We start from the raw sequence: 14,364 nt of genomic DNA on the forward strand, positions 1-14,364 counted from the left end.
ATAGTTATTGCAGAAATTTATTTTGTACAACTATACATATTTGTAATGGTTTTTGTTTTTCTGGCCTTTTTAATAGTGAAAGAAAAGGAAATTTGAAACTGAAAAACAAAGAAAAAGTCTGTGCTTAAAGAAAGAATAAAAAAGAAAAAAGATCTGGGTGTTTGGGCAAACTGAAAGTTCAGGATGAGCCAACAATGTTGCAAGACAATCAAAGAATGTAACAGTATTAGGCATAATAAAGATGGGAGTCATAATGTTTCTTTTAAAACTTCCTTGAGAGAATGCTGTTCAGTTGTGGGTGCCACATTTTAGGAAGGACAGTGACAATAGGAAGTTTATGCAGGGGAGGATGACTAGAATGATGACAGGACTGGAAACTGTGCCATGGTATGATTTGAAAGAACAAAGGATGCTTAGTTTGGGGAAGAGAAGACTGAAAGGGGATGAGAATTCTCTTCAAGTGTGTGAAGGACTCTCATATGGAAGATGGATTTAACTTATTCTCTGTGGCCCCGGAGGGCAACATGGTTAGAAATTGCAGAGAAGCAAATTTGAGCCCAATGTTAGGAAAATTTTCCCACTAATTGGAGCTAGCCCAAAGTGGAAAAGATTACAGTGGATTCTCCTTTAGTAGAAATTACTTGAGCAATCTGGGTGACAATTTACTTGGCTATCACAGAGAGAATAGCCATACTCAATTCTACTTCTGAAACTTACTTTCTGTTTGATCTTAAATTACATTAACTTCCATGAGCCTCTCCTCATTTGTAAAATAAGGGGGTTGGACCAGAATGACTCTGTCCCTTATGATCCTAAAAGCTAGTTGACCTTTGAGGTAACTTCTAACTTAGATTATGTGATTCTATATATTTATAGTAGCATGATGTAATGCAAAAGGGGGATGAAGACAGATCAATGAAAGAGCTTCTAAGAAACTTTCCAGACTTAAATTAATTTTTCCACATCACATTGGTCATTTTTCTTAGCATATTTGCTATTTTCCAAAATGATTTGTTTCCTTAACTCTCTCTTCTTTTTCTTTGGCCATCTTGCTTAATATCTAGGCTGGAAGGTTACAGTTGAAGCTTCTTGGGTTACTATTTCTAGGATAAAGGTGAAATCAGGACAAATGCTTGTGATGAATGATTTAGATCTGAAATTCTGGGATCATTCTCATTTCTTCTGACTGACTATAGGCAAATCCTTTTACCTAATATTGTTTGTTCCTACCTCTGATGAATGAGTATAAAGTTAATATGGTCTCTTTCTGTTTGTGTGTATGTATGTATGCATGTGTGTATGTATGTGTTTTATTTGTATGTGTATATAAGCAAGATGGAAAAGGATTTATAGTAAGTATGGTTTAAATGTTGATGCTAACATATTTTAATGAAATTAGAGAAAAAGCACTTATTAAATAATGAATCTGAAAAAAAAGAAAAATTAAAAAATGAATCTGTGCCAGAAAATGAACTAAACACTGCTTTTTTGTGAATCATGTTTTATTTTTTAATGAAAGCTTTTTTATTTTTAAAATATATACATGGATAATTTTCAACATTTATCCTTATAAAACCTTGTGTCCTAATTTTCCCCTCCCTTCTCCCCACTTTCTCCCCTAGATGGCAAATGATCCAATATATGTTAAACATGCGTAATTCTTCTATACATATTTCTATAAATTTTACACTGCATAAGAAAAAATCAGATCAAAAAGGAAAAAAGTGAGAAAGGAAACAAAATGCAAGCAAACAACAAAAAGAGTGAAAATACTATGTTGTGATCCACATTCACTTCCCATTGTCCTCTCTCTGGGTGTAGATGGTTCTCTTCATCACAAAACCATTTGGAACTGGCCTCAATAATCTCATCAGAACTGATCATCGTATACTCTTGCTTTTGCCATGTTCTTGATTCTTGAGCTAAATGCTGTTGACAAGAATTCTTAATGAAATTTAAGGTACCCTTTTCCTACATGCTAACTGAGGCTTCATCACCTTATACCAGGGGAAACCTCAGGTAGACATTGTAGGCCGGGGGAGACATTGGACAATTTAAACTCTAATCATTGACCTAGAGGGAATTGCTGTTGTACCTTGAAGCCTTTGGGGAAGATCTGGTTTTGAAAAAGTCACATCAAAATGATTTAGAGAGCAGGCAACCAAGGCCACAAAAAGAGGAGATCCAGTAAAAGAATAAGCCAGCCAGTAATGAAGGGAGGAGAGGTCTGGCTCGAATAATGGTATCAGAAACCATAGCAAGAGGCATCCAGGGGAAAATATGCTGGGAATCATTTCTTTGTATGTAAATGTTTTTTCTTATTTCCACACTCTGAGCTTGTGGGGTGAGGGAGAGCTGGATATTTACGAAACATCCCCAGCTTTGTTCTCTGTCCTCTTAATTACAAGCCTGCACAGATCCTGCACAGGAGGCAGCAAGCCAGGCATAGCCAATCAAAGGCAAGACTTTCTGCTGCTGATTTCCAAAAATGCTGTGTGGCTGATATTTTCTTCAGAGTGAAATGGAGTGTGGTCGTATGATTTGGGCCAAGAGCTGAATGCTGGATGTACTCCTAAGTTCCAATTTGAAATCGGATTCCTTGGCTTTCTTTTTGGGGCTCTGTTTTCCTACTTTGTAAAGTGAGGAGAAGTACCAGCATTTTTCTTACCCCACATCAAAGCCGTATTTGATCATAGAACTTAGAGTCAGAAATGAACTTAATTTTTATACATGAAGAAACTGAGGGCTCAAGAAATTAAGTACCTTACCTACCACAGCTAGCTAGGTGCTACGTTGGGTAGAGTACTAGGCTTGGAATCCGAAAAACCTAAGGTAAAAAAAATTTGGCTTCTGCCTCAGTAGCCTTACCAGTAAAATGGAGGTAATAGCACTTACATCTTGAGGTCATTGTGAAGATCAAATGAGACAAAATTTGTAAGGGCTTTAGCATGGTGACAGGCACAAAGGAAGTGCTAAATAAATGTTAATTTCCTTTTTTCCTCCCTAAGTTCATATGGTTAGTAAAAATAGTAGTTCTGCAACTTGAAGGCATGTCCCTTGAGTTCAAGACCAAATTTTTTTTTCAATTTGCTGTACTGACTCCAAAATACTCAGCCCAATTCTGGTTTACAATCTGTGACTCTTCCTAAATACCTCTAGAGGAACAGTTGTGTCTCAGATAAATTGCCTTTGTGGTTCTGTAGCCTGGGATGTATCTGAATTATTGCACTGTCACAGACTTGTTCTTTGAGTGAATTGATCACTCCTCTCTTCCCCCTCCCTCCTCTCCCCTGTCTCTAGAATTGGTACCAAACACAACCAACACAGTATTTAAGATGCTTTGCAAGAGACACATAGAAACACAATTGTTCCCCCTTCTACTCCTCCCGGGCTGTCTTCCTAGTGAGTCAGTCCTTGGAGAAGTGCACAACAAATGTTAACGTAAGGGAAAACTCCCTGGGATCATCATACAATGCATCTGTATTCCCCCTCTTGCTCAAAAAGCTTACTTGGGTCAGTTTCTCTCTTCTTTAATGCTGCCTAAAGAGAAGAAGCTTGGAACCAGTCCATTCAGACATATATTAAGCACCTGCTATATGTCAGGCACTGTGCTAAGCAATGAGGATACAAATCCAGCTGAAATAAAAAAGACAGCCCTTGCCCTCAAGGAGTTTACAATCTGATAAAAAAAAAACTGTAGACCAAAGGGAAGTGAAAAGAAGAGGAGAAAATACTCTATTCAGCAGCATGATGAAAAGTCATGATGATCAGCCAAGTAGGAAATGAAAAGATGGCTGCCTTAGGCTCCCTCCTTAGATAAAGGTTCTGCAGTAGCTCTTCACTCACTCCATGAAGATGGGTCTCAGAAGCATAGGATGTCAAACAGGTGTGAATACAAGACTGAAATGATCTTGCAGGATGAGGTTCCTAGGCAAAATGAAGTCCAAAGGAGTGTACCTGTAAGAATTGCCCTTTCTTCTCAGCTCCCTGCAGATAACACCACTTCTGCACATCAGTATGATGCTATAATACCTACTCCCAATGGCTTTGCTAGTCTCTCTAAGTTAGGATGCTAGTGATGAAGCACCAGGTTCTGAGAGAGCAGTTTGAAATGTGAAAAATCCACAAAGTTGTTATTATAGTTACAAGGAAACTTTTCTTTCATGAAGGCAGATCATGGTGATCTAGCTGAGTAAAAGGAAGTCATTTAAAAGTAGGAGATGAGGAGGGAGAGGGCAAATTAGGGGGAGGTCTAGAATTAGGGAGTAATTTGGGAAAGTCCCTAGAGTTAGGGAGTAATTTTTATGAATTCACATGCATTATATTTATGTCAGGAATTGCATGATGAGGTTATAAGAAGAGGGATATACTAATAATAATCATAAGAATGTGGTCTCCCTTGATAAGGTTGACAATGGTCATGAGATGAGTTCAGTTGGAGTTCACATTATTCCCAGGGCTGCATCATAACCCAAGAACCTGGTTGGATCCAGAGGTGACAAACAATGGCATCAAGAAATAGTTATTCAATCCTGTTCTGTGTAAGCCCCTGTGCTGAATTCTGGGGATGACAAATGATAAGTTTCTTGTTTTCAGTTAGTGGTGTAGTGTTTCGTGTACTGGGATTGGAGTCAGGAAGACCTGAGTACAAACCCATCCTCAAACCTATCCAGTGTGACCCTGGGCCCTCAATCTCTGCCTGCCTCCCTTTCCTCGATTGTAAAACAAGGATAAAAACAGCACCTACTTCCCAGGTTCTTGAGAGAATTAAATGAGATGATATTTGTAAAATACCTAGCACAATGCCTGGCAGCACAATAGGTACTTAATACTTGTTTCTTTATTTTCTTTCTTTCTTCTCTCCCTTCCTTTTCTTCTTCCTTCCTCCCTCCTTTCTTCCTTCTTTCTTTTTTCCTTCCTTACTTCTTTCTTTACTTCCTTTCTTCCTTCTTCCTTCCTTCTGTTCTTCCTCCCTCCTTCCCTCCTTTTCTTCCCTTCTTCCTTCCTTCTGTCCTTCCTTCCTTCCTTCCTTTCTTCCTTCATACTCTAATGGGAAGTTAGAAGATACAACAGATTCACAAATTAATGCAGTACAAAGTGTAATTGATAAAGATAAAGAAGTGGTCCTATCCAAGTACTCTAGGAAAAAAATAAGCAGAAGAGATCTCTTTGAGAGGAGAGGAAGCAGGAAATAGGAAACATAATAGGCTTCATGACAGTTTTGGCATTTTGAGGGAAAAAATGAAGAAGGCATGCATTTCTGGAGTGATGAACAATCTGTACAGTTGTACAGAAGGGTAGAAGAGATCAGGGCAAGGTCAGAGAATAGCTGAAAGTCCATTTGGGCTAGATATAAAAAAGGGGCAGAGGAGGGGAATAATCAGCCTGGAGAAGTAGGTCAGGGCCAGATTTTGTAGGGGTTGGAACACCAGGCCAAGGAATTTTTATTTTATCATATAGGCCAGGGGTCAGCAAAAAAAGACTGAGCTGGCCCACTGCCTATTTTTGTCTAGCTGGTAAGCTTTGAATTGTTTTGATAAAATATCTTTTACAAAGGTAGTCCCACAGACCTCAGTTGACTGATCCTCAACATAAGCAATAAGAATCCTCTGAAAGCTTTGGGCCACAGGAGGAATCTGGTCCTATCTGTGCATTTAGTGTGTAGATGAAATTGGCCAACTGTGAAGAATAGTTGGGAAAGTAGAAAGGGTGGGGAGAAACTGTGTTAAAATAGCATAACCCCAAAGGATGAGGGCATTTTCCTTTGTAATGGGAGCTAACCAACTTCTCCCATCCTTGCACCTCTGCCTCCTGGGACACCATTCTAGATCAGGTTTCCTTGTCAGGAACTTTAGACCATCTTTCCCTTAGTTATTGAGCCTGAATAATTCTTTCTGTCCCTTCCTATTCAATATTTCCAGAACTAAGTACAAGGCTTTGCACAGAAAAAAAGTGCTTAATCAGTATTTGTTGAGTTGAATTTGTAGAATTCTGAGTCTTTTTTCTCAGTAATATCTGAATCCTTGTTCCTTGAATTTGTTTGAGCTGGGGTCATCTCAGGAGGAGTCTGAACTTTGACTATACACATTAACATTCACTAGCAAGAGCCCATTCTAACTCGAAATGAAGAGGACAGATTATTCCAAGGGGAACTTTAGAAGCTTGTGGGCCTGTTGCCAGGAAACTCTGGAGACCTTGTCAGCCCATACTGATATTCATAGGCACACAGGATTCAGGGAGGAATGTGTCTCTGCTGTTTAGGGGAAAATGCAGCATTCAGGAAAAGGAAATTTGCATTTCCAGGGCACTTTTGTGGAGAAAAGAGAAAGTATTTGCTTTTTGTGTTTGATCAGAAGCTGACTGGGAAAATCACTAGCTTCATAGAAGATCTGTCCAGGTTTTGCCATGAAAAAAAGTGATTGTATTTCTCTTAAAGGAGATGTTGGTATGGTCCTGGTGGACTTATATTTCAGAGCCTTAAAGATCCTGGTTCTTCTGAATTTTGAATTTGCTTTTGGACTTTGGGGCTCAGTTTACTTCTAGGCTCTCTTATGGTTTTGTGTGTGTGTGTGTGTGTGTGTGTGTGTGTGTGTGTGTGTGTGTGTTTGTCTCAAATGCAAGGTCAATTTTGTAAGAAACATGGCAGAAAGGAAAGGGAGAAGAAGAAGGAAATATCTCTCCAATTTTTTCCTAAGACATCAGCTGCTCTGTTCCTGGGTCTTCGGAAGGATTTGCTTTAGATAGTTTAAAACAGATGGCTTTGGCAGTTTATGTGGTGGCAAGGGTATGGGGAAGGGGAGATAAGGTAGGAAGTTTGGAAAGCATGAGAAATTACCATTTTCCTAGACTCAAGATGAACCAGACTAGCTGTGGCAATTCCTTCAGGGGAACTTCTGAAATGCTTGGGCCAGAGGGTGCATGCACACAGTTGGACATAACTCTCTACCTCAATGAGCCAATGGAACTTTCCTTAACTCTCCAGAACTCCCTTTGAATATATGATTTTAGCCACCATCATAGCAAACTGCATTGTACTTGCTCTTGAGCAGCATCTGCCTGATGATGACAAGACACCGATGTCTGAACGCCTGGTGAGTGATTCTTCTGTGCTCTTCTTTCCTCCCTTCCTTTCCTTTCCCCTTCTTCCTCCCTTCCCTTCTTTTCTCTTTCTCTGCTCTTCCATTTCATCTTCTTTTCCCTTTTCTCTTCTTTTCTCTTCAATTTCCCCTTCCCTCTTCCATTTCCTTTCCTTCCCTTCCCTTCCTTTCTCTTCCCTTCCCTTTCCTTCTCTCTTCCCCTCCATTCCTTTTCCTCCCTTCTCCTCTCCTCTCCTTCCCTTCCCAAGAAAGAGGGTGACTCTTGGCCCAGAAATTTCACCTGTCTTATAACCCTTAGCATATTTTATTCCCACCTTTCATGGAAGCCTGTGTATACCGTTTTAGATTGAGAAACCAAAGGAGGAAATGTCTGAATGACTTTTGTTTTGATTAGGAGGTGATACCTGCCTGCTTCATTAGCAGCCTCTATCTGGCCTGCTAAAAGACTACTGGTTTTAGATTGTGGAGGCATCTGTTTTATTTCATTCCTGGTTAAACCCATTTGGTCATTCAGAAGTTGAATCCCCCAGTGAGTAGAGTCTGTGTTTCTGGTTTTCTCCTGGGGAGAGTTGAACTCTGCTTTAATTCATTTTAATCTCCAGCAAGAGTCCCCAGGGAGAATTCTATATAGGACATTCTGTGTGTGTGTGTGTGTGTGTGTGTGTGTGTGTGTGTGTGTGTGTGTGTGTGAGAGAGAGAGAGAGAGAGACAGAGAGAGAGAGAGAGAGAGAGAGAGAGACAGAGACAGAGACAGAGACACAGAGAGAGAGAGTGTGTGTGTGTGTATTTATGTATGTATGTGTGTTGGGGTGGGGGCTTATGGGAAAGGATACCATAGTTGCCTGCTTGTTCCACCTTCTGTAGGCTTAATAGTTCTATGGAATTCCCACTACTGCTAATGCTGACTGATTTTTCTCCTCCTTACCCCAGGATGACACAGAACCATATTTCATTGGAATTTTTTGTTTTGAGGCTGGAATTAAAATCATCGCCTTAGGGTTTGCTTTCCACAAAGGCTCTTACCTAAGGAATGGCTGGAACGTAATGGATTTTGTGGTGGTGCTAACAGGGTAAGTTGCTTGTACTGTTTCTTTAGGGGAGAAAGTTGGGTGGGGGAGGAGAAGAAGAGGAGGGAGCTTTTGGTCTTGAATGCTTGCCTGAAGAGAGAGCTGAACTAGCAAGTCTAAGAGCTTCTCCACCAATTTTTCTGGATTTTCTGGCAACTTGACTCTTGGTGCAATGTGCTGGTGACTTGGTTGCTGTTGGCAATTTGGGAAGTGTATAGCTGACAGGATCTCTTATATGTAGCCTTTCAGTGTTTTCCAGAGAATAGTTTTTAAAAGATCTTTGACCCTGATCTCCCTCTGTCCTTGGGTTTTCTTGACTTTGAAATCTAGTTCTTCTCCTGTTGAACCCCTAAGTGTCTTCCTTCCTGTTTGGGATAGGTATCTCTGCTGCTTTGGTCTGCCCTCTGTAATCATATAACTCACGTCAAATATTTTGTTGTGTCAATGTCCATTGCTGCTGGGTTATCCTGGGAAGTCACTATAGGGGTGGCTGAGTTTTTTTTTTTTTTTTTGGATGGATGATTGGTTTCTAATCTCTTGGGGAGAGCTGAATGATTACTGTGCCGTCACCATGGTGAATAGTGGTGAATCAAGTCCCTTGATTTTGTGAAATGTGTCCTTTTCATTATTTCCATTGGACTGCTATGGTTTGTGTAGGGTATTATAATGATTGAAACCTAGAGAGATATCACATTCATATCATTTAGGTTTTTTGTGTTCACTTTGGATATAAGTGAGGGCTTTGTTCTGGCAGTGTACTATGACGCACTTCTCTGCAACATCTTGACAAAGATTTATTAAATGACTTAGTTTGAAATTCTAAATATTTTTGCTATAGACAGGCCCTGGAGTTCCTCTGAACCCATGAGGAATGGAAAGTAGGAGAAATGAATATGAAGAATTGAGGAGCAATGTCTACAACTTTGCTTATAGTTCTCTTTTCTGCTGTTATGTTTGCTTTTTTGTAAGTTTGTTTGTTTTAAATAAAATGTAAGGCATCATAAATCATACTTGGAAAACTGCCCAAAAGACTGTTTGCATTTCTTGGTAGTTTTACATCTGACATGATCCCTGACATTATAGAGCTTATTATTATTGCTTAGTTGGGGGTAGAACACAAGCAAAACAATGTCTGCTGAATGAATGAAAAGCCTCCATTAAGGAAGTGAATTTGATTTTGGCTTTAAAGAATTGGTGGTAATTCATTAAATAAAAGGAAGGCAATGCAGACAAGAGGATATTCTGTAATCAAAAGCATGAAAAGAGGACAGCACAGAGTGTATTTAAAAGAGAAAATATTACATTTTTGCTTTGATGTAGAGAATAATATGGTATGAAAAGATTCTGGCCATATTGGGGAAGGTATTGAATGTCAGATAAAGAATAATCAATCAGAAACTGAAAAGATTTCTCAGCAGGAAATAAGAAAAATTAGTATGGCAATGATACAAGGGATAGGTTGGAGAGAGCGTGAAAGTGAAGGGAAAGAGACTTCTTAGAAAATTATAATAATAAAGCAGATGGTAATATGGGCCTGGACTAGGGAAATGATATTGGGAGTAGAGAAGAATGCCTGATGTGAGGAATGTTATAAAAGTAGAACTCCATGATAATAATAATAATAACTATTGTAATAACAGCTAGAATTTATATAGTGCTTTAAGGTTGCAAAATACTTTATACATATTTTATTTGATCCTCATAGCAATACTTAGAGGTAGGTGCCATTTTTATTCTTATTTTACAGATGAGGAAACTGAGGCAGATTTGCAGTTGTGTGTCATATAGGTACTAAATAACTAAGACTGAACTTGAACTCAGGTTTTCTTGATTCCAGGTTCCATGCTCTATTCACTGTGTGAAAGGAAAGAAGGAAAGAAGGAAGGAAGGAAGGAAGGAAGGAAGGAAGGAAGGAAGGAAGGAAGGAAGGAAGGAAGGAAGGAAGGAAGGAAGGAAGGAAGGAAGGAAGGAAGGGAGGAAGGGAGGAAGGGAGGGAGGAAGGGAGGGAGGGAGAGAGGGAAAGAGAAAGAGAAAGAAAGAAAGAAACAGAAAGAAGGGAGGGAGGAAGGGAGAGAGGAAGGAGGGAAAGATAAGAGGAGGAAAAGAGGGAACGAAGGGAGGAGGAAAGGAGGAAAGGAAGGGAGGAGAGAAGGAAGAAAGAAGGGAAGAAAGAAAGAAAACAGTTTTAAAAATTATGCTTTTATCTGCATTCAGATTCCATTAGTTCTTTCTCTGGAGATGGATAGCATGTTTCATCTTAGGTAATTCAGAATTGTCTTGGATTTTTTTGGTTCTGAAAATAGCTAAGTCATTTGCAGCTGATTATTGCACAATATTGCCATTACTGTGAACAATGTTCTCCTGATTCTCCTCACTTCACTTTACATCAGTTCATATATATCTTCCCAGATTTTTGAAAGCATTTTGCTCATTATGTCTTATAACACATTTGTATTCCATCATTATTATATACTACAATTTGTTCATTCATTCCCTAATTGATAGGCATCCCCTCAATTTCCAATTCTTTGCTACTACCACAAAAAAAAAGGCTTTTATATTTATAATCACATATGGGTTTCAAAACCTCTATCATTTTTCCATGGACTTCTGAAGTATTCTGTCTTTTACCTCTATAAAGTTTGGAGGCAAAAACCACTTATCTTGGTATTTTTTAATGATACTTCTTACGTTGTGATTGATGACCTGGTTAATTAGTATATCAAAAATATACATGAGGAAGGCATCAGAAATTCTGATTCTTTTATTACTGATAGTATTGATCTTGTTTCTAAAATATTGATAAATAATAATAAAAATAAAACTAACAAAAACAAGTAATAATATAAACATTAAAATGATGCTAAAAATAAAACAGGACAATTGCGTTTAATTGAAAGATGTTGATTCTTTCTGTAGTAACTGCCTCTCAAAGAATAGAATTACATGGGAGAAATTCCATAAAGAGACTAACACTAGCGCTGGAAAAATGTTCTGGCCCAGATCTGAGACCTAGTCTGGCCACCTCCTGTTGAATTACTTTTTCTTTATTGTCCTCAGCTTTCTCTTACATGAGGGGTTTTTGATTAGGTGATCGTTAAGATCCTTTCCAGTTCTATTGGTTGATAAAAAATGTTAAAATTTCATGATTGAAGCCAGTGGCTGACAAAGAATTAGGGACCAGGTCCCTGTGCTAAATCCAGGGATAGGGGAACTGGGAATTCTGTCTTTTCCTTTTTCTCCACAGCCAGCTCTAAAGCCAGAGTTCAGGATTAGAGGCAAAGAGTTTTTCCAACTTGGTGTGCCCAAGGCAGAGCTCTTATTAATGAAGTGTGGGTTATTACTTAGAGAATTCCATTTCTTGTTTTTACTTCCATTCCTCTAGAGTTGAGCCCTGGGTAAGAAATATGAATGATGTAGACCACCCAGATGAACAATAGGGGAGGGTTCTAATGCTTCTTCCTAATCCTTGTCCTTGGATGTATTATTTTAATCCAACACATTTGTTAAACACTTCTTATGTATAAGGTACTGAACTAGGCCTGAAGATACAAATATGAAAATCAGAAGAGCTCCTGTCCTCAGGAAAATAGAAATCTACTGGGAGTGGGGGAATGGGGAAGAGAAAGTAAGATATATGCACAAATACATATACTGTAAGATAGACTGGGAGAATGACTAAATGGAGAGTATCCTAGGAATCACCGGAGGAAGAGGTCACTTTCAACTTAGTGAGAAGCAGAGGAAGAAACCTCAAAAGACTTCAAGAAGTAAATCTTGAAGGTTTGCTTCAGATGATGGTGACTTTTAGCCATGATTGCCAAAACTGAAGGGTGGAGGATGAATTTCTTTAGGGAATAGAAAGCCAGTGCTTCTCAAATGGCATCGCACAATTTCCAAGGTCCTGGAGGATACAGTTTTATGTCTATCTGCCTTTCCACATCCCTCTTGCCTCCATGGGGGAGGAAGGGGGAAGATGGAGAAGACCCAGCTGTCTCTCTCTTCCATTTCTGAGGAATTAGTTTCTGTGGCTAGGATCTTTGGGTGCCCAATTCTCACCTGTATGTCCAAACAGCTATAGCATGCATAATGACTATATCCTGTTAAGACCATCTCAGCAGATGGGCTAAACCAGACTAATGGTAACTGTCAGTGAGTCAGTCTATCTCAAGCGTGTGGAACCTTCCCTTGTGGAATGGATGGAAGAGAACAATCTATTCCGATGGCCCCAAGGGCAGCTGAAGCAGGTGCTATGAAGTGTTTAGAACTGATCAGACATTAAAAATGCCATAATTATCCACTGCCTCCCAGGCCATTGCCAACTATCTTGACTTTTACCTTGCCACTGAATTTCTATGACTCTGAAAGAGTGAGCCTGACTACTTTGTGCAAGTCTGCTTCCCTTAAATCTATTTCATACACAAGTCAAGACATCACCTTCTGATTTCACTGGTCTTCTATGAAAACAAAATATAAACAATAATGACTCCAGAATCTTTATGCTGTAGTCCTACTTGTCTTTGGAGAAGACTCTGATGAATGTAAAGCAATGGCTTTTCTCTCCTTTACCAGATGTTGGAGGGAGGGGAGAAGGGAGCAAGCTTTGGGGAAGAGGTGGGGGGCTGAGGGTCTAACTTGCAGGCAGGCCTGAAGCTGTCAGCTGAAAGGGAAGCTAATAAATAAGGCTGAGGCAGTAGAAGGTCTTACAGTCAAATGAAGCTTCCTGCAGAATAGGGAGTCAATGAGGCAGTTTACCAATCATATTCTCCCTCCCTGTTGTAAAGGGCACAGGGGGGAGGGGGCTTTCAGAAGACAGAGCTATGAGAATTAGGCAGGGGAGGTCTTAAACCTCACCCAGGGCCTGGCTGGCTTTTTAGAACCTAACCAGGAGGACTTGGGAGATGATTTAAGATCTCATTTTAAACCTGCCATATTTGGATCTGAAGTTCTTTCCAGATTAAGACTTAAATTTATTTACCAGTCTGCAGGAATTATACTTACCAGAAAAAAAAGTGAATAAAGCCAGGGTTTGAAGGAGACTCAACCTGGATCCTAGATCCTGAGATTCTGAAAGTGTATCCCTACTGTCATTGTTGCTTATGATATATGTATTTTGGGGACAGTGAACAGAAGGACAAAGACAGATTCGCCTGGCAAGAATAAATAATTGTTATCTTTATGTACGTGTTAAGTGTTATGACACAGGAGGAAATTGAGATGTACCTGTGTCTAGAAAATAATAATTTCCACATTTATATAGCAAAATATTTTCCTTTAATAATTTTTAAAAGTCTTTTCCTTCTAACAAATAACCCAATGAAGTTGGTTATTACAAGTATCTTACCATTTTATAGATGAAGAAACTGTGGTTTCAAAGAGATAATTACTTGCCCATGATCAAATATCAAGTCAGAGCTGTAGCCAGGATTCAAATGTTGATTTCTCTTGATTCTGATCTAAATCAGATGCTCTTTCTATTCTACCATTTTTTATTCAATGAGATGACTCTACAGAGAGGAATAAATTGCTTTGCCCCTAGCACATCAATCAATCAATACTCGTTTATTAAATACCTGCTATGTACCAGCCACTGTGCTAAATTCTGAAAAAAAAGAGGAAAAAGACAGGATCTTACAATCTAAAGGAGGAGACAGTATGCAAACAAATATCCACAAAGCAAGCTATGAGCAGGATAAATAGGAAATAACTAACCAAAGGAAGGCATCAGAATTAGGAAGATCTGGGGAAGATTTTTCACCAAAAAAATGAGATTTTATTTGGGACATAAAAGAAGCAAGGGAAAGCAGCAGGTAGAGTAAAGGAAATAAAGGGATCTAGGCATGGGGGACAAGCAGAAAAAAATGCCTATAACCAAGACTTGGAGTGTCTTGTTCATGCAACAGCCAAGAGGCTGATGTCACCCATGAAAGAGTACATTTTGGAGGGTAAAGTGGAAGAAGACTACCTGGAAAGGTAGGAAAGGACTAAATTATAAAGGGCTTTGAATGCTAGAGCATTCTGTATTTGAACATCATATGTCTTTATGAAAAAGGAGCATTTTAGAAACAAAACACTTTTGCCGTCTTCCTCTGCACTCAAGAACTTGTGTGCACATTCATTAATAGTATATATGTATGTATGTATGTATGAATGTATGTATGTATGGGAATATGTGTGTGTCTGGGTATAATACAGTTATT

The 14,364-nt window shown here is 39.1% G+C and overlaps 1 protein-coding gene across 7 annotated transcripts in view; it reads left to right on the plus strand.

Moving 5' to 3' along the window:
- CACNA1A (calcium voltage-gated channel subunit alpha1 A) overlaps positions 1–14,364 on the plus strand; it is a 255,371-nt gene that overhangs the window by 43,499 nt on the left and 197,508 nt on the right. For all 7 annotated transcript variants that reach the window (XM_074286630.1, XM_074286464.1, XM_074286895.1 and 4 more), the window contains exons 3-4: positions 6,985–7,091; positions 8,028–8,167. In XM_074286630.1, the coding sequence (XP_074142731.1) occupies positions 6,985–7,091; positions 8,028–8,167 (247 nt within the window). The remainder of the gene's footprint in view (positions 1–6,984; positions 7,092–8,027; positions 8,168–14,364) is intronic.

This window comes from Sminthopsis crassicaudata, chromosome 1 (genome assembly GCF_048593235.1).
Source record: "Sminthopsis crassicaudata isolate SCR6 chromosome 1, ASM4859323v1, whole genome shotgun sequence".
NCBI lineage: Eukaryota > Metazoa > Chordata > Mammalia > Dasyuromorphia > Dasyuridae > Sminthopsis > Sminthopsis crassicaudata.